At 37.8% G+C, this 20792-nt stretch overlaps 1 protein-coding gene across 1 annotated transcript; it reads left to right on the top strand.

Moving 5' to 3' along the window:
* Positions 1 to 2959: 2959 nt before the first annotated feature.
* LOC136158725 (small ribosomal subunit protein eS12-like) lies at positions 2960 to 3462 on the top strand. The gene has a single exon (XM_065920541.1). The coding sequence runs from the start codon at positions 3021 to 3023 to the stop codon at positions 3417 to 3419; it is 399 nt and encodes a 132-aa protein (XP_065776613.1). The 5' UTR covers positions 2960 to 3020; the 3' UTR covers positions 3420 to 3462.
* The last annotated feature ends 17330 nt before the right edge of the window (positions 3463 to 20792 follow it).

Genomic DNA, 20792 nt, shown 5'->3' with positions numbered 1-20792 from the left:
AAAAGAAATTTGAAAAAGGAGGGAATAACTAATAATAGAAAATGCCACCAGGAATTTGAGTGAAATAAGAACTGAGAATTGGTTATTTGATTAATAGAAGGGGAAGGCAGTGGTTATAGGTAGTAGATTTGGTTATAGGAGGAAACTATCTCTTCTGATAGTTTTTAATTTTTCAATGAAATGAATGAAATTGTCATCTAACAGTCAGTAACATAAAAGATGATTTGACATTTGTAGTGAAAAAATTTAAATGTGATCAATCAGCATGATCATATGTTTTCCCCTAGATCAGTTCAGTTCAGTTCAGTTGCTCAGTCTTGTCCAACTCTTTGGAACCCCATGAACCGCAGCATGCCAGGCCTTCCTGTCCATCACCAACTCCCAGAATCTATCCAAACTCATGTACTATTGGGTTAAAAACATATGGTCAAAATTAATTTTAAAAATATAATTATTAGAAAGTTAGTATTCTTATGTGGCTCATATTACATTTCTATTGGAGAGCACTGCTCCAGATTATACTAGTAAAGTCTCCAGGATATTCCTATACAGACACATTCTGCATGGCAGGGGCTGGGAAGTTATGGTCCACCAGCCAAACCTGGCCCACGACCTGTTTTTATAAAAAAAAAATTTATTGGAATACTGCCATGTTTGTTCTTTTTACATTGTCCATGGCTACTTTCATGGTGCAATGACAGAATGGAGTAATTATGGCAGAGACTGTATGACTCATAAAGCCTAAAACTTTTATTATCTGGCTCTTTTTGAAAAAGGTTTGCCAAACCCTGCTGTAGAGGGAAGATTTAAAGGTCTGTTTTTTATTTCAGGATAATTTAGAATTCATAGTCAGACTGGAGAAAGCCTTTGCTTACAGTTTGACCATATCTAGAAAAATATTCTCTTGATAGCTGAAAATCAGGATTAGAATCCTTTACCTTTTATAATTGTATATTTAACCACACTCTTCATTTACATTATTGAAACAATAATTCTGTTCCCATTTAAAGTATTTTTAATAGAAAACACTTTTTAGAATTTATGAGGCTTTATTTATTAGCTTGGATTCTAACTGTAGCCAGATGCTATGAAGCTGTTAATCATTTAAATTGGTTAATTTTCCGTTTATTCTCCTATTATCCATTGAGAAATCACTTAGTAAGATGGTACCAAGTGCTGGAAGTACATAGTAAAAACTTTGAAAATGATGAAATGTGATACAGATTCAAATTAATCCTTTAAGAAGTAATAATGTATCCCTTCATAATATGAAAAGGAATAAACTTATTAAGATGATTATTTCTTGCTGTCATTATTCTTTCATTTCCATTCCTGCTATACCACCCTAGCTTAGAACTTTAGTAAGTTCTGTGCATTATGCCAACATTCTTCCCATTTGACTTTCCCTTTCTGAAGTTTATTTCCCTCTCTAATCTATTCCCATAGAAAAGCTATGACAAACTTACACAGCATATTAAAAACCAGAGACATTACTTTGCTGACAAGGGTCCATCTAGTCAAAGCTATGGTTTTTCCAGTAGACATGTATGGATGTGAGAGTTGGACTGTAAAGAAAGCTGAGCACCGAAGAACTGATGCTTTTGAACTGTGGTGTTGAAGAAGACTCTTGAGAGTTCTTTGGACTAAAAGGAAATTAAGCCAGTCAATCCTAAAGGAAATCAACCCTGAATATTCATTGGAAGGACTGATGCTGAAGCTGACGCTCCAATCCTTTCGCCAACTGATGTGAAGAGCAGACTCATTAGAAAAGACCCTGATGTTGGGAAAATTGAAAGCAGAAGGAGAAGGGGATGACAGAGGATGGGATGGTTGGATGGCATCACCGACTCGATGGACATGATTTGAGCAAACTCTGGGAGTTAGTGATGGAGAGGGAAGCCTGGCGTGCTGCAGTCCATGTGGTCACAAAGAGTCAGACACAACTGAATGACTGAACTGAGCTGAATCTGTTCTCCTTGTCATTTCTAGACTAATATTTAAGGGAAAGTTGCTCAGTCGTGTTTGACTCTTTGCGACCCCACGGACTATATAGTCCATTGAATTCTCCAGGCCAGAATACTGGAGTGGATAGCCTTTCCCTTTTCCAGGGGATCTTCCCAACCTAGGGATCGAACCCAGGTCTCCCACATTGCAGGCGGACTCTTTCCCAACTGAGCTCCACTCCTTGAAATTTCTCAAGGTCTGCTGAATTAAAAAAAATCCTCTATTAGAGTCATAAACTGGTCCTAGACAATCTTACAATCTTATTTTCCATTCTACAGCATTTCCACATTGCCATAAGTACAAATCCTGATTTCTCAGATTGGCTCACTCTTCTACATTATTTCTTATAAGATTTGATTAAAGTTAGTATCTTTAGTCCACACTAAAACAATCATCTTCTAACAAGTTTCACTGTCTCAACTCACTTGCCACTTTAATCTAGGGGCCAAAAAACTGCTAGAGAATATTCCTAAATTATAAACTTTGTTACACTTTGTCCCATGGTAACAACAACAACAACAACAACAACAACAACGAGACAGATAAAATTAAAATCATACAAGCTGTAGTACAGGCAATGTAGTCATGATGAATTCGTTCAGAAGATAAGCAGCAAAAGAGAGAAGGAAGGAAGGAACCCTTCAATGGTTAAGTAGTAAAAAAAAAAAAAAAAGGTCTGTGAAAAAATAGAGGGATTTTGTAGGGTCAAGAGGAAACCAATGAAGCTATCAGCAATATGAGGGCTAATGGGGGCAGATTGGAGTCTGTAGGAACCCCAAACACACTATTAGTTCACTTGGCATAATAATTTTTTCTCCACCTCAAATTTTGTTGATAGAGCATCAGTGAAGGCAGGGCTTAAAATAATAAAGAGTTTGAATAATCTTTTACATTCTTGAGATCCTGGAATTTAGGATTTTGGTGTAGCTAAAAACAAAGATGAGCTCTTTCGCTGAGCCGCGCGGAGGCGGAGGCTTGGGTGCATTCAAGATTCGGCTCCACCCGTAACCCACGCCATGGCCGAGGAAGGCATTGCTGCTGGAGGTGTAATGGACGTTAACACTGCTCTGCAAGAGGTGCTGAAGACCGCCCTCATCCACGATGGCTTAGCACGTGGAATTCGCGAAGCCGCGAAAGCTTTAGACAAGCACCAGGTCCATCTGTGTGTGCTTGCATCCAACTGTGATGAGCCTATGTATGTCAAGTTGGTGGAGGCCCTTTGTGCTGAGCATCAGATCAACCTGATTAAGGTTGATGACAACAAGAAACTAGGGGAATGGGTAGGCCTCTGTAAAATTGACAGAGAGGGAAAACCCCGTAAAGTGGTTGGTTGCAGTTGTGTGGTAGTTAAGGACTATGGCAAAGAATCTCAGGCCAAGGATGTCATCGAGGAGTACTTCAAATGCAAGAAATGATGAAATAAACTGAGCTCTTGTTTTTCCAAAAAAAACAAAAAAACAAAAAAAACAAAGATGAATGGAGATTAGCTGCAACTGCAGGCCAAACCCCTCTAAACTTAATACTGATAAGATAAAAGGGATTAGTTTCTGGGTGGAGGCAGCCTAGGGGGATTGAACACTGGGCTATGTAAAATGAGATTAATCTTTATTAAAATTGTATCTGTTACAGATTAAGTTTTGACCTCTTTTGAAGTTTGAATGATCACTTCTTCACTTTAGATGCCAGACATAGGGTTTACCCTCTCGGGGAAAAACCCAAATGAAACAGAACAAAATATAATTTAGTCTTATCCATTTTCCTACACACAATGTTTGGCATATAATAAAATATTATGAGACATGTAAAGAAGCAAAAAAACATGATGTACAATCAAGAGAAAAAAACAATAAGAAGTGGATCAATAGATGCTTCAGACAGTAATTAGGAGACCAATATTCTCCCTGCATGTGTGTGTGCTAAGTTGCTTCAGTAGTGTCCGACTCTTTGCAACCCTATGGACTGTAACTATAGCTGGAAGCAAGATTGTCGGGAGAAATATCAGTAACCTCAGATATGCATATGACACCACCCTAATGGCAGAAAGTGAAGAGGAACTAAAGAGCCTCTTGATGAAAGTGAAAGAGGAGAGTGAAAAAGTTGGCTTAAAGCTCAACATTCAGAAAACTAAGATCATGGCATCTGGTCCCATCACTTCATGGGAAGTAGATGGGGAAACAGTGGAAGCAGTGTCAGACTTTATTTTTGGGGGCTCCAAAATCACTGCAGATGGTGACTGCAGCCATGAAATTAAAAGACGCTTACTCCATGGAAGAAGGTTATGACCAACCTAGATAGCATATTAAAAAGCAGAGACATTACTTTGCCAACAAAGGTTCATCTATTCAAGGCTATGATTTTTCCAGTGGTCATGTATGGACGTGAGAGTTGGACTTAGAAGAAAGCTGAGTGCCGAAGAATTGATGCTTTTGAACTGTGGTGTTGGAGAAGACTCTTGAGAGTCCCTTGGACTGCAAGGAGATCCAACCAGTCCATCCTAAAGGAGATCAGTCCTGGGTGTTCATTAGAAGGACTGATGCTGAAGCTGAAACTTCAATACTTTGGCCACCTCATGCAAAGAGTTGACTCATTGGAAAAGACCCTGATGCTGGGAGAGATTGGGGGCAGGAGGAGAAGGGGGCGACAGAGGATGAGATGGCTGGATGGCATCACCGACTCGATGGACATGAGTTTGAGTAAACTCTGGGAGTTGGTGATGGACAGGGAGGCCTGGTGTGCTGCAGTCCATGGGGTCGCAAAGAGTCGGACACGACTGAGCGACTGAACTGAACTGATGAACTGTAACCCGCCAGGTTCCTCTGTCCATGGGATTCTCCAGGTAAGAATACTGGAGCAGAGTTGCCATGCCCTCCTCCAGAGGCTTTTCCCTACCCAAGGATGGAACCTGCTTCTCTTATGTCTCCTGCAAAGGCAGGCGGGTTCTGTACCACTAATGCCACCTGGAAATCCCCAATAATCTCCCTTAAGTTCCTCTAATATTTGTTAGACTTATGCCAAGGTGACTGTGATTTCTGTTATTGTAAATTGATATTTTTCCCTAAAATTACACTTTATGACAGTTTGTTGCTGATATATGGAAATGTGATTGACATTTTGCTTATCAAACATGTGTCAAATAATCTGATTGTACTCTTTTTTTAGGTTTAATACTTTGTTATATTTGTTTGGCATTTCTATGTGAATAGTTGGTTTGCTACTTACTTATTTCCAATCCATACCTATCACTTGTTTGCTTCTCATCTTTTGAACACATACATTTGAATTAAGAGAGTCTGTAACTAATCACTCTCCACAAATAAAAGGACTTGGTTCCTTTTTTTTCATGTTACTACTTTTAGTTCCTTAGTATTTTAGTTCCTCTTTTTTTGTATCCTCCAAAATACATATTATTTTTATTATGTTCTTATATAAGTAGAAATTATTTAGATTTACCTACATGTTGGTCATTTTCTTTTTTCAGCATTGCTTCTTCCTGTCTTCACCTTGTTTCTGGCTTCAACTCCCTTCTTTCTGAAGAACATTCTTTAATTTTTTTTTTTTCCAGTGAAGGTATGTAAATGAAAAACTCCAAGTTTTCATTTGTCTGCAAATATCATTTAAAAAACCATCAGTCTTGAATAAACATTTATAAGAACATATAATTTCAAATTTACAATTTTTTTTCCTGTAGCATTAAGCTCTCTATTTTCTGCTGCTACTATTGTGAAATCTGCTGTAGATATTAGTGATCTAATTTTCTAATAGCTTAAAATTTTTCCTCTTAGTCTTTGGTATTCTGCAGTTTCACTATGGAGTATCTTGGAAAGAGTAAATAACACTAAGGTTTTTTTATACTACCTGATGATTCATGCCTTACATCTGTACTGGAAAATTCTGAGTCATTATCTCTTTGATTATTATCTCTCTCCGTTGGCTCTAATATTTTCCTAAAGAAGCTGGATTGACTACATGGGGAGTTTAATCCTGCTATGTATTAACACTATGTTTAATGACTGCTACTTGTTGTAGATAGTTTCTTTTGGTGTTATATATTATTGAATCAAGAACAAATGGCTTGAGGAGCCAAGATGGTGGAGGAATAGGACGGGGAGATCACTTTCTCCCCTACAAATTCATTGAAAGAACATTTGAACGCTGAGCAAACTTCACGAAACAACTTCTGACCGCTAGCAGAAGACATCAGGTGCCCAGAAAAGCAGCCCATCATCTTCGAAAGGAGGTAGGACAAAATATAAAAGATAAAAAGAGAGACAAAAGAGCTAGGGATGGAGACCCGTCCCGGGAAGGGAGTCATAATAGAGGAAGTTTCCAAACACCAGGAAACCCTCTCACTGGCGGGTCTGGAGGAAGTTTTCAAATCTTGGAGGGCAACCTAACTGGGAGAAAAAATAAATAAAACCCACAGATTACATGCCTAAAAGCAACTCTCAGCAGAAAAGTACCCCACACGCCCGCATCCGCCACCAGCAAGTGGGGGCTGAATGGAGAGGAATGGGCGGCATTGCTTAGGGTAAGGACTGGGCCCGAATGCCCTGATGGCAATTGGAGGGAGCTAACTTGAGATAGCAACTTAAATTGTGGGATAGCAAGAGAGAGAGAGAGAAAATTAACCTGCCCGAACACATTGCCGGCCTTTCGCAGAACAAAGGGACTGAGCAATTCCAGGGAAGAGCTAGCTGGGGGCAGACCGGCCCAACCCCCGCCGGAGGCAGGAGGCAGGGAAGAGGGGAAAGGGACAAACTCGGCCCCAGAGACGGCACCCCTACAAAACTGCAAACAGGCCTCCAGTTTCTAACCAAAGACTTCCTGAGATTCTGGATGGTCGACTTCCGCTGGGAGGGTTGTGGCTAGAGGCCAGCTTCTGAGAATAGAGAATAGACAAAAGGCGCAGGCACCCAACTGGCGCCTGTGGAAACGGAGGCTCGGACTGTGGAGGGGAGAAGGCGCGCCGCACCCGGGGAGAGTGCGCCCGTCAAGCTCCTGGCTGCCTGAGCTGCTCGGGCAGGGAAGGCACAAAACGCAGGCCCAACTGAGTCCGTGCTTTTGTGGAATACCCAAAAACTGGAACCGCACGCAACGCAGGGCCCGCTCCCTATAGAGCAGCCGGGAGCCTGAGCAGTGTAGACGGGGAAAGCACACACCCGTGAGCGGGGCAAACCCAGTGTGGCTGGAACACTGTGAGTACTCCCCACACACGCCAGCGATATCTGTCTGCAGCGTTCTTCCCTCCCCGCAGCACGACTAAACAAGTGAACCTGAACAAGAGACCACCTCTGCCCGCCTGTGTCAGGGCGGAAATTAGACACTGAAGAGACCAGCAAACAGAAGCCAAATAAACAAAGGGAACTGCTTCAGAAGTGACAGGTTTAAAATCCCTGTAGTTAACACCGACTACACTGGAAGGGGCCTATAGATATCTAGAAGTGTAAGCTGGAACGAGGAGCTATCTGAAACTGAACCGAACCCACACTGACCGCAACAGCTCCAGAGAACTTCCTAGATATATTTTTACTTTTATTTTTAATTAAAAATTTTTTTCTTTTTTCTTTTCTTTTCTTATTTTTTCTCTTTTACTTTCTTTTAAAATTCCCTATTACTCCCCCATTACTCCTTAACTTTCATTTTCATATATTTTTACTATTTTTTTTAATTAGGAAAAAAATTTTTTTCTTGTTTTTTTTCTCTTATTTTCTTTTAAAGTCCTCTATTACTCCTCTATTACTCCTTAATTTTCATTTTCATTTCACTATAACCTTGCCAAAAAAAAAAAAAAAAAGGAGAAGCCCTTTTTTAAAAATTGAACTTCATATATATTTCTAAAATTTTTGTGTTTTTGTTTTTAACATTGTATTTTTAAGAGTCTAACCTCTACTCTAGATTTTTAATCTTTGTTTTTCAGTTTTTGATATCAGTTTTGGACATTTAAGAATCCAATATTCAGTACCCATTTTTACTCAGGAGTGTGTTGCTTACTCTCTCCCACTTTTGACTCTCCGTTTTCTACCTCAGATCACCTCTATTTCCTCCCTTCCCCTTCTCTTTCCAATCCAATTCTGTGAATCTCTGTGGGTGTCTGGGCTACGGAGAACACTTTGGGAATAGAGAACTGCGTAGATCTGTCTCTCTCCTCTTGAGTCCCCCCTTTTCTCCTCCTGCTCATCTCTATCTCCCTCCTCCCTCTCCTCCTCTTCATGTAACTCTGTGAACCTCTCTGGATGTCCCTTACGGTGGAGAATCTTTTCGCCATTAACCTAGAAGTTTTATTATCAGTGCTGTAGAGTTGGAGAAGTCTTGAGACTACTGGAAGAATAAAACTGAAATCCAGAGGCAGGAGACTTAAGCCCGAAACCTGAGAACACCAGAAAACCCCTGACTACCTGGAGCATTAAGTAATAAGAGACCATCCAAAAGCCTCCATACCTATACTGAAACCAACCACCACCCAAGAGCCAATAAGTTCCAGAGCAAGACATACCACGCAAATTCTCCAGCAATGCAGGAACATAGCATTTGACATACAGGCTGCTCAAAGTCACACCTAACACATAGACCCATCTCAAAACTCATTACTAGACACTCCATTGCACCCCAAAGAGAAGAAATCCAGTTCCACGCACCAGAACACTGAAGCAAGCTCCCCTAACCAGGAAACCTTGACAAGCCAATTGTCGAACCCCACTCACTGGGTGAAACCTCCACAATAAAAAGTAACCACAGACCACCAGAATACAGAAAGCCTGCTCCAGACACAGCAATCTAAACAAGAAGAAAAGGCAGAGAAATACCCAACAGGTAAAGGAACATGAAAAATGTGCCCACCAAGTCAAACAAAAGAGGAGGAGATAGGGAATCTACCTGAAAAAGAATTTAGAATAATGGTAATAAAAATGATCCAAAATCTTGAAAACAAATGGAGTTACAGATAAATAGCCTGGAGACAAAGATGGAGAAGATGCAAGAAATGTTTAATAAGGACCTAGAAGAAATAAAAAAGAGTCAATTAAAAATGAATAATGCAATGAATGAGATCAAAGACACTCTGGAGAAAATCAACAGTAGAATAACAGAGGCAGAAGATAGGATAAGTGAGGTAGAAGATAAAATGGCAGAAATAAATGAAGCGGAGAGGAATAAAGAATCAAAAGAAATGAGGACAACCTCAGGAACCTCTGGGACAATGTGAAATGCCCCAACATTTGAATCATAGGAGTCCCAGAAGAAGACAAAAAGAAAGGCCATGAGAAAATACTCAAGGAGATAATAGCTGAAAACTTCCCTAAAATGGGGAAGGAAATAGTTACACAGGTCCAAGAAACCCAGAGAGTCCCAAACAGGATAACCCCAAGGTGAAACACCCCAAGACACATATTAATCAAATTAACAAAGATCAAACACAAAGAACAAATATTAAAAGCAGCAAGGGAGAAACAACAAATAACACACAAAGGGATTCCCATAAGGATAAGAGCTGATCTATCAATAGAAACCCTCCAGGCCAGAAGAGAATGGCAGGACATAGATAAAGTAATGAAAGAGAATAACCTACAACCCAGATTGCTGTACCCAGCAAGGATCTCATTCAGATATGAAGGAGTATTCAAAAGATTTACAGACAAGCAAAAGCTGAGAGAATTCAGCACCACCAAACCAGCTCTTCAACAAATGCTAAAGGATCTTCTCTAGACAGGAAACACAGAAAGCTTGTATAAATGTGAACCCCAAACAACAAAATAAATGGCAACGGGACCATACCTATCAATAATGACCTTAAATGTAAATGGGTTGAATGCCCCAACCAAAAGACAAAGACTGGCTGAATGGATACAAAAACAAGACCCCTATATATGCTGTCTACAAGAGACCCACCTCAAAACAAGAGACACATACAGACTAAAAGTGAAGGGCTGGAAAAAAATATTTCATGCAAACGGAGAACAAAAGAAAGCAGGAGTCGCAATACTCATATCAGATAAAATAGACTTCAAATAAAGGCTGTGAAAAGAGACATAGAAGGACACTACATAATGATCAAAGGATCAATCCAAGAAGAAGATATAACAATTATAAATATATATGCACCCAACATAGGAGCACCGCAATATGTAAGGCAAATGCTAACGAAAGAGGAAATTAATAGTTAACACAATAATAGTGGAAGACTTTAATACACCACTCACAACTATGGATAGATCAACTAAACAGAAAATTAACAAGGAAACACAAACCTTAAATGACACAATGGACCAGCTAGACCTAATTGATATCTATAGGACATTTCACCCCAAAACAATCAACTTCACCTTTTTCTCAAGTGCACACGGAACCTTCTCCAGAATAGATCACATCCTGGGCCATAAATCTAGCCTTGGTAAATTCAAAAAAATTGAAATCACTCCAGTCATCTTTTCTGACCACCGTGCAGTAAGATTAGATCTCAATTACAGGAAAAGAATTATTAAAAATTCAAACATATAAAGTCTAAATAACATGCTTCTGAATAACCAACAAATCAGAAGAAATAAAAAAAAATCAAAATATGCATAGAAATGAATGAAAATGAAAACACAACAACCCAAAACCTATGAGACACTGTAAAAGCAGTGCTAAGGGGAAGGTTCATAGCATTACAGGCTTACCTCAAGAAACAAGAAAAAAATCAAATAAACAACCTAACTCTACACCTAAAGCAACTAAAGAAGGAAGAAATGAAGAACCCCAGGGTTAGTAGAAGGAAGGAAATCTTAAAAACTAGGGCAGAAATAAATGCAAAAGAAACTAAAGAGACCATAGCAAAAATCAACAAAGCTAAAAGCTGGTTTTTTGAAAAAATAAACAAAATTGACAAACCATTAGCAAGACTCATTAAGAAACAAAGGGAGAAGAACCAAATCAACAAAATTAGAAATGAAAATGGAGAGATCACAACAGACAACACTGAAATACAAAGGATCATAAGAGACTACTACCAGCAGCTCTATGCCAATAAAATGGACAACTTGGAAGAAATGGACAAATTCTTAGAAAAGTATAACTTTCCAAAACTGAACCAGGAAGAAATAGAAGATCTTAACAGATCCATCACAAGCAAGGAAATCGAAACTGTAATCAGAAATCTTCCAGCAAACAAAAGCCCAGGACCAGATGGCTTCACAGCTGAATTCTACCAAAAATTCAGAGAAGAGCTAACACCTATCTTACTCAAACTCTTCCAGAAAATTGCTGAAGAAGGTAAACTTCCAAACTCATTCTATGAGGCCACCATCATCCTAATTCCAAAACCAGACAAAGATGCCACAAAAAAAAGAAAACTACAGGTCAATATCACTGATGAACATAGATGCAAAAATCCTTAACAAAATTCTAGCAAACAGAATCCAACAACATATTAAAAAAATCATACATCATGACCAAGTGGGCTTTATCCCAGGAATGCAAGGATTCTTTAATATTCGCAAATCAATCAATGTAATACACCACATTAACAAATTGAAAGATAAAAACCATATGATTATCTCAATAGATGCAGAGAAAGCCTTTGACAAAATTCAACACCCATTTATGATTAAAACTCTCCAGAAAGCAGGAATAGAAGGAACATACCTCAACATAATAAAAGCTATACATGACAAACTCACAGCAAGCATTACCCTCAATGGTGAAAAATTGAAAGCATTTCCCCTGAAATCAGGAACAAGACAAGGGTGCCCACTCTCACCACTACTATTCAACATAGTGTTGGAAGTTTTGGCCAAAGCAATCAGAGCAGAAAAAGAAGTAAAAGGAATCCAGATAGGAAAAGAAGAAGTGAAACTCTCACTGTTTGCAGATGACATGATCCTCTACATAAAAAACCCTAAAGCCTCTACCAGAAAATTACTAGAGCTAATCAACGAATATAGTAAAGTTGTAGGATATAAAATTAACACACAGATCTCTTGCATTCCTATACACTAACAATGAGAAAACAGAAAGAGAAATTAAGGAAACAATACCATTCACCATTGCAACAAAAAGAATAAAATACTTAAGAGTATATCTACCTAAAGAAAAAAAGACCTATACATAGAAAACTATAAAACACTGATGAAAGAAATCAAAGAGGACACAAACAGATGGAAAAATATACCGTGTTCATGGATTGGAATAATCAATATTGTCAAACTGGCTATACTACCCAAAGCAATCTATAGATTCAATGCAATCTCTATCAAGCTACCAATGGTATTTTTCAGAGAACTAGAACAAATAATTTCACAATTTGTATGGAAATACAAAAAACCTCGAATAGCCAAAGTAATCTTGAGAAAGAAGAATGGAACTGGAGGAATCAACCTGCCTGACTTCAGACTCTACTACAAAGCCACAGTCATCAAGACAGTATGGTACTGGCACAAAGACAGAAATATAGATCAACGGAACAGAATAGAAAGGCCAGAGATAAATCCATGAACCTATGGACACCTTAACTTCGACAGAGGAGGCAAGAATATACAATGGAAAAAAGGCAACCTCTTTAACAAGTGGTGCTGGGAAAACTGGTCAACCACTTGTAAAAGAATGAAACTAGAACACTTTCTAACACCATACACAAAAATAAACTCAAAATGGATTAAAGATCTAAATATAAGACCAGAAACTATAAAACTCCTAGAGGAGAACATAGGCAAAACACTCTCCGACATAAATCACAGCTGGATCCTCTATGACCCACCTCCCAGAATTTTGGAAATAAAAGCAAAAATAAACAAATGGGACCCAGTTAAACTTAAAAGCTTTTGCACAACAAAAGAAACTATAAGCAAGGTGAAAAGACAGCCCTCAGACTGGGAGAAAATAATAGCAAACGAAGCAGCAGACAAAGGATTAATCTCAAAAATATACAAGCAACTCCTGAAGCTCAATTCCAGAAAAATAAATGACCCCACCAAAAAATGGGCCAAAGAACTAAACAGACATTTCTCCAAAGAAGACATACAGATGGCTAACAAACACATGAAAAGATGCTCAACATCACTCATTATCAGAGAAGTGCAAATCAAAACCACAATGAGGTACCATTACACTCCAGTCAGAATGGCTGCTATCCAAAAGTCTACAAGCAATAAATGCTGGAGAGGGTGTTGAGAAAAGGGAACCCTCTTACACTGTTGGTGGGAATGCAGACTAGTACAGCTGCTATGTAGAACAGTGTGGAGATTTCTTAAAAAACTGGAAATAGAACTGCCATATGACCCAGCAATCCCACTTCTGGGCATACACACCGAGGAAACCAGATCTGAAAGAGGCACATGTACCCCAATATTCATCGCAGCACTGTTTATAATAGCCAGGACATGGAAGAAACCTAGATGCCCATCAGCAGACAAATAGATAAGGAAGCTGTGGTACATATACACCGTGGAATATTACTCAGCCAGTAAAAAGAATTCATTTGAATCAGTTCTAATGAGATGGATGAAACTGGAGCCCATTATACAGAGTGAAGTAAGCCAGAAAGATAAACACCAATACAGTATACTAACGCATATATATGGAATTTAGAAAGATGGTAATGATAACCCTATATGCAAAACAGAAAAAGAGACACAGATGTATAGAACAGACTTTTGGACTCTGTGGGAGCAGGCAAGGGTGGGATGTTTCAAGAGAAGAGCACCAAAACACGTATATTATCTAGGGTGAAACAGATCACCAGCCCAGGTTGGATGCATGAGACAAGTGCTCAGGGCTGGTGCACTGGGAAGACCCAGAGGGAGCTGGTAGACAGCGAGGTGGGAGGGGGGATTGGGATGGGGAATACATGTAAATCCATGGCTGATTCATGTCAATGTATGACAAAACCACTACAATATTGTAAAGTAATTATCCTCCAACTAATAAAAATAAATGGAAAAAAAAAAAAGAACAAATGGCTTATCTGTAAAATACACTTCCAAAAAGTTTTGTGTTAGTTTTCTCCAGGGGTTTTACTGTTCTGGGCACATTTTTCTATTAATTTCTGCCTTTGGGAATTACCAGACCATGCAGGTACTATTTATCATGTATTCCCAAATTCATACATGGCACATCATTGTTATTATTCTAAATTTAAAAAATCTTAAAAAAAATTCAGTCCAAGACTGACAAGCTTCCTATCACACTGGTTATAAGTTTCTAGCTCATCTCTGAACCCTGAATATTTTTGTCATTTTTCTAGAAAGTAAGATATATATGCCAGAAGAAATACATTTGATTCTATTTAGCATTTCTAGATGATTATAGCAGGAGAATTTCTAGATAATTTAGTCTACCACATGGCCAGATTCAGAAGTCCCCTCAGCGTGTACTCTATTTTCTACTACTTCCAAACCCAAATTCTCTGCCCTGGTCAGGCTTTACTTCTTTTTAGTCCTTAATATTTATTTGGCTGTGCTAAGTCGCTTCAGTCATTTCTGACTTTTTGCGACCCTTTGGACTGTAGCCTGCCAGGTTCCTCTGTTCAAGGGGTTCTCCAGGCAAGAATACTAGAGTGGGTGGTCATAACTTCCTCCATGGGATCTTCGAGACCTAGGTATCAAACCCGCATTTCTTATGTCTCCTGCATTGGCAAGTTCTTTACCACTAGTGCCAACTGGGAAGCCCAATATTTATTTAATACTTATTTAACATTTCTGTGCTTTTGCTCATGCTATTTTACTGACCTGAATACTCACTCTCCCCATTGCTTACCCAGATTCTAGTCCACTTTAGAGTCAGCTCCTCCATGAAGTTTCTTTTTTCTCCAGCCATCGTTGACTTCCCTCTCCTCCAAATTCTCCTAAAATTGTAGGTTGTTCTTAGTTCTGAGTCACATGTGATCTTCTATTATTTGCTTTGTTTCTTTTGTCTTGTTTTACACACTCAATTTCCAGAGATTGAATTTGAAGAAACATGATGACGTTGTGGTTATTAAAGCACGAATGACCTAAGATATTTATTAAGTTATTGTTCTTTTCATATGCTAATTATAATTCATAACAATGTAGCAAATCTGTAATTTGTGTAGACCTCTACTTTGACAATATAGAGATGATCTTTTTTGTTAAAAAATCAAAATAATTTTCTGTACTAAATCAACAGCAGATGTTGTCACACATTTCCAGTGAATAAAATTCTGCTATCAAATAACATTTGTGATTCTTTAGAGTAATTTTACTCTTTATGGTAATATTATATGCCTTTCAGAGGAAAGTCTACATTACTTTATAGGTGGAAATTACAGACCTTTCACCTTTAAAAAATTGTGGAACCAGCAAAACATCTAAGAGAAAAGCTAAATAAAAATGCAATATAAAGTTATGTTGTGATGTGACATCTTCTTAGATGACTTATATGTTGCTAGTTAACATTGTAGAGATCCTCTTTAAGATATTTTCATCCTTGTAAGACTTAAAACCTGGAAATCACCATTCATTGCGTTCATTTTATTGGAAGTTTCTTACTTTTTATAAGATTTGTTATGGATGGTAATATACTTGATTGGTGAACTAATTTCATCTTCTAAAATGAGGATTCTTGAATTCAAAGAACAATTGTGTTGTCCCCATAGCACTAGAACATCCCCACTTTTGTGTAATCCACAGTGAGATTTGCAGCTGGACTCATTCCTAGGGGATTAATCAGCTTTGGAACAGCCAGTGCTCATGCCAGATACAGACTGGCAGGAAGCTGATGAGGCAGCACAATGAATGATCTACCATAAAGGCCATGGGCAAGAGGTGGCCATTAGTCTAGAGCTCAGTAATGCACTCTTCAAGTACATTACTCACCAATCCATCAGGCAACCTAGTACAGGACCGAGAGATCCCAGCGCTTTTAAATCTGTAATGCAATGGCTGCCAGCCTGCTCTACATGCCCTAGGTTACAAGGGCACAGAAGTGTGGGAGGAAGGCAATTCATTTGGTGTCATAGCCAGTATTTTTTCTATTCTTTCTTCTGTGTGTACTTAAGAAATAGGCTTTCCATTATCCACAGATTAATAGTGGAGAGAATGCTCTGGTGTCTCTATTAGCATTAACTACTGACAGATACTTTCCCAGTGCCTAATCGGCAGAATTTTCATTAGCTAAAATGAGGAAAACCTGTATAGGAAAATATAGGTTATTTTTCATGCAAAATTACAGCTACATGAATTTTCTACTAAAATAGACTATCAAAACAAATCTAACTTGGTAAATAAAAGTCACAGACATATAAATATGTCAAAACTTAGCTGTAAATCAAAAGTAGCATTTAAAAAAAAATTCAGCCATCATTTACCATTTTTAAAGTCTCTCTATGCATATGCTATAATTATAATTGCAAGTGAAAATTCAGGCCAAAAAAAAAAAAGTGATGTTTACTAATGATAAAATTTCCCCATTTGTAGCTAACAAAAATATGTAATTAAACAAACTACAGCTAAAGACAAAGAGAGAGGTCACTGGTTTAACTTAATTATAGTAGCATTATTTATCCTGATAGTACAACTTCCTACTTCTTTAGTGTTTCAATGTTTTTTTTCCTTTCATGATGATAGTAGACGTGATTTAATTTTTGAATGCTCTTACTTAGTGATGTGAAAGGTTGGCAAATCTATATTCCCACTTTTAAAAAATATTTATTTATTTCGACTGCGTTGAGTCTTACTTGCAGCACACGGGGTCTTTGTGGCGGGGCGTGGGCGCTCTAGTTGTGGTGCACGGGCTTAATTGCCCCGTAGCACGTGGGGTCTTAGTTCCCTGAAGGGATCAAATCCGCATCTCCTGCTTTAGAAGGTGGATTCTTAACCACTGGACCTCTAGGGAAGTTCTGATGTTCCCAGTTTTTAAAGTAGCTTGTAAGATCTTACGGCTGTGAGAAGCACAGATCCAGAGCATTCCCTGAGTGCAGCAGGGGACAGGGAGTGGTATTGTCGTAGGAGGAGTTGGGTCCTGATGACCACTTGTGGGGTCAACATGGTGCTAATCTGATGGGAAAGGAGGAAATTAGGAATTAAGAATTCTTGCTTGAGAAAGTCACTGTTAAAGAGAAAGTTTAAACATTGAATATGGTTGGTTAGAATCCCATTTGGGGGTTCACTACAACCCAAAAGTCTTATTCTTATATGTATCCTTGGCATAGACTTGGCAGATATGCAGATGAGAGAATGGAGGCAGTTTTAGCAGTTGTTTATGGCCAGTATCTGTTCTGACTGGTTGATGTCCATGCAATAGATGTCAATGATTAAGATTTTTTAATATAGCCCTTGGTGTGTTGATATTCATTTAACTCAGCAGTCATTTTTTGAGCATACATCTAGGCACTAAATTAAAGAAACAAAAGTACACATGGTTTCTGGCCCTGAATCTTGTGGAGTATACATATACACAATACATTTAGGTTGAACCATACGATTTTGCTGACATTCAACCTTGACCTATAAAAATGATGATACAGTCCAGCATAATACAGTTAAGTGTTGCTATAAAGGTATGCAAAAAATGCTATGATAGCACTCATGAGTGACCAAGCCTATGGGGATGATGAGTTCATTGGAGATTTTTTTAATGGAGATAATATTTGAGTTTTATTAAAAATATAAACAAGAAAAGTTCACTTAACAAAGGAAAGCGTCTATGAGGGAAATAGAACAGAGTAAGAAAAGGGATGGAGAAATGCAAAACATTTATGACTTAGGTTTAAAAAGTTGGTGTTTCCCCACAGTACTTATCTGTAACAAGATTGGCAATTTTTTTTCCTATGCTTTTGAATCCTTTATATCTTGAGTGGATTTTGGATATTTTTTCAATTCACCAAGTACTAAGAAGGCTATAATATGTATCAATTTAGCAGTATCTTCCCCCATGAGCATTCATTTTATGATGATGAGATAGAAGAAAGCAAATCAATGTACCAAGGAGTATAAGAGGTAGTGGTTGATGTCATGAGTATTACAGACAGCCTGGCTGTGGATTCCAGCTCCATTACTTACTGTTAGTGGGCCATGGATAGGTTATTTAACCTCTATTTGCCTCATTTTCCTCATCTGTAAGATACATATAGTAATATTATCTTCTACCTTCCATGATAGAACTTGTCTATTTCCTTTGTTAGAAAACAGAACTGATTTTATGCTCCCAGTTTCTATCTGTAGAATATAAAACAGAAAGAGATAGATTTTTTTGGACATCTTTCCCTTAAGTAAAATGTCCCCCTATTTTCAATGAAGTGGGACAAGTTAGAGCTCTCAAGTAGGAAAACTGCTCTTTGAAATTTCTGGGCTACTTCAACACTAGAAATATCGGCTCTTCTGATACCACATGCAGTTAGGTCAGTATTTATGATGAGTCCAGGGATTTTTGTGCTAGGGGGAAAAAGTGTCCTGCAACCAAACAACTAAATATTCTGGATAAAAGATTTACAACATCCTTTTAAATATATAGCCGAGCTCACAATAAAGTAAGAAACATCCTTAGAGGCAAAGAACTAAGCAGAAGCATGAATCCAGAGAGGTAAACATGCTAAAGCCAGCGGCTGCCCTGAGGGCATCTGCCAATCCCCAGTAACCCAGAGCTTTTTATTTGAGAAGTTGGAATGGAAACCCCAACATAAATCAGGATTCTGGGAGATATACCTTTAGTGAAAGAGTGAACCAGAAATTCTTCCCTGCAAAGGGGAAATAATAAAACTTCTGTTTTGCCTTGGTTATGGTTGGAAGGGATAAAAAGTCTCTCTTCTTAGTATTTTTAATAGAGTGACATATAATTTATAATTCAAACAGGGAATCTTCTGGGAGTGGAAGAAGGTATTACTGTATTAATAATTACATCAGGACAAAGGACATTTTAATTGGGATTGTTTGGGGCAAACCAGAATGTATGAGCATCCTAATTATAACCACAGGTTAGTTGTCACTGAGTATTGGGATTGAAATCACACTGATTATACGGGTTGAAAAATAACCAAGCTGATTAATTCTTGGTTGATAATTCTTTCCAGGCACCCAGAAGGAAGAAATGTATATCCATTCTAGGAAAATGTATCCTCAACCCTGGCCTCATAGAATTTGCTCAGAATCCCAGTTTACATGATCCTGTGATGGAAAATAAAAAGAAAAATCACAAAACTCATGAGGAAACAAGATACTATAAGCAAGAGGCAACATAAATAACAAAGAGAGAAAGCTGATGAAAAAATACTGTATTTCAAATAATGGAATTGTATAATTCAGATTATAAAATAAGTACATTTAATATTTGTAAAGAAATAAAGGAGATAATAGAAATATGATCCAGATATAAGAGAATACAAAATATGACCAAAGACTAAAGAGAGTTTTTTAAAATAATTAAAATTTAAAATGCAATCAACAAGTAAACCATCAGATTTGACATAGATAAAAGGAGAATTAGTGAACTAGAAGATAAAACTAAAGAAATTAGCTAGAATAAAACATACCAAGACAGAGGTAGAAAATATGAAAAAAAATTATGATATGTGGAGAATGCGGCTTAATAATCTATAATTCAGTTTTAAGTGTGATAATAAATAAGGTAAGAAAGACACCTCTTTAACTGTCTTTAAGTTAAAGAGATAATTACTGAGAATTTTCCAGGAATGCTGGACTACATGAATCTTTAGAATAAGAAAGCATAGTGATCCTGAGAAGAATAAATATAAAGAAATCTACATACACATTTTACCTCACCTGAGTGAATCTACAAAGCACCAAATATGAAAAGAGGGTCTTCAGAACAAACAAAGGGAATGACAATTTACCATGGAAGAAACATTACTGATATCTGACTTCCTAATTGCAACAATGGAAACTAGAAACCAAGGACATAACATATTTAAATTATTGAGAGAAAATAATTTGCAACCCAAAATTATATTCTGAGGAAATTATCTTTAAAGGATGAGGCTAAAATAAAGGCATTTTAGACAAAAACTGAGAGTTTATGAGCTGACTGTCACTGGAGAATTAATTATTCAGTGCTGTATCTCACGGGGGAGGGGGGAGCTTCCCAGGTGGCACAGTAGTAAAGAATCTGCCTGCCAATGCAGGAGACACAAGAGATGCAGTTTCGATCCGTGGGTCAGGAAGACCCTCTGGAATAGGAAATGGCAGCCTGCTCTAGTATTTATGCCTGGAAAATTCCATGGACAGAGGAGCCTGGCAGGCTACAGTCCACTGGGTCACAAAGAGTTGGATATAAGTGAGTGAGCACACATACACACATGCCTCAAGAAGTTAAAAAAAAAGATCCTAGAAAAAAAGTATAAGGTGCAATAAGAAATAGCAAGCAAAAAAACTGACCAATCAAAAAAGGTATACATTAGATATGGGTATGTCTAAATCCACACTGCCTTATCAAATGATAAAATTAGGTTTCTACTTCAGGCAGTAGTGGAATAAATGATATCAAGCAAATCTTTTGGCTGAAAACAATGATAAATTCTGGAAGACAGATAGAAAGGTAGAAAATAGCAGACAGACAGACTCATTTATAGACATAAATCTAAAAGTGAAAATTATCAAGTGAAAACTCATCAAATTGTATACTTAAGACATGCACATTTCACTGTATGTTTAATTTTAGCTTAAAAAAAGAGCTGTAAAGTATTAAATTCCAGCTGGTAGGCTTGCTTTTTGCCATGATATGAGTTACAAATTTGAAAGGAACTCCTGTGAATTCTAGGCTAGAGCAAATGAATAAACATAGTAAGGATAATACAAGCTAGATTTCTCACTGTTGAAGAAGGGAGTTTCAATTATGGAAAGGTGGAA

The sequence above is a fragment of the Muntiacus reevesi genome, chromosome 2, assembly GCF_963930625.1.
Source record: "Muntiacus reevesi chromosome 2, mMunRee1.1, whole genome shotgun sequence".
Taxonomy (NCBI): domain Eukaryota; kingdom Metazoa; phylum Chordata; class Mammalia; order Artiodactyla; family Cervidae; genus Muntiacus; species Muntiacus reevesi.
The sequence above is the reverse complement of the archived record's forward strand: the minus strand, read 5'-3'. Positions and strand labels throughout refer to the sequence as shown.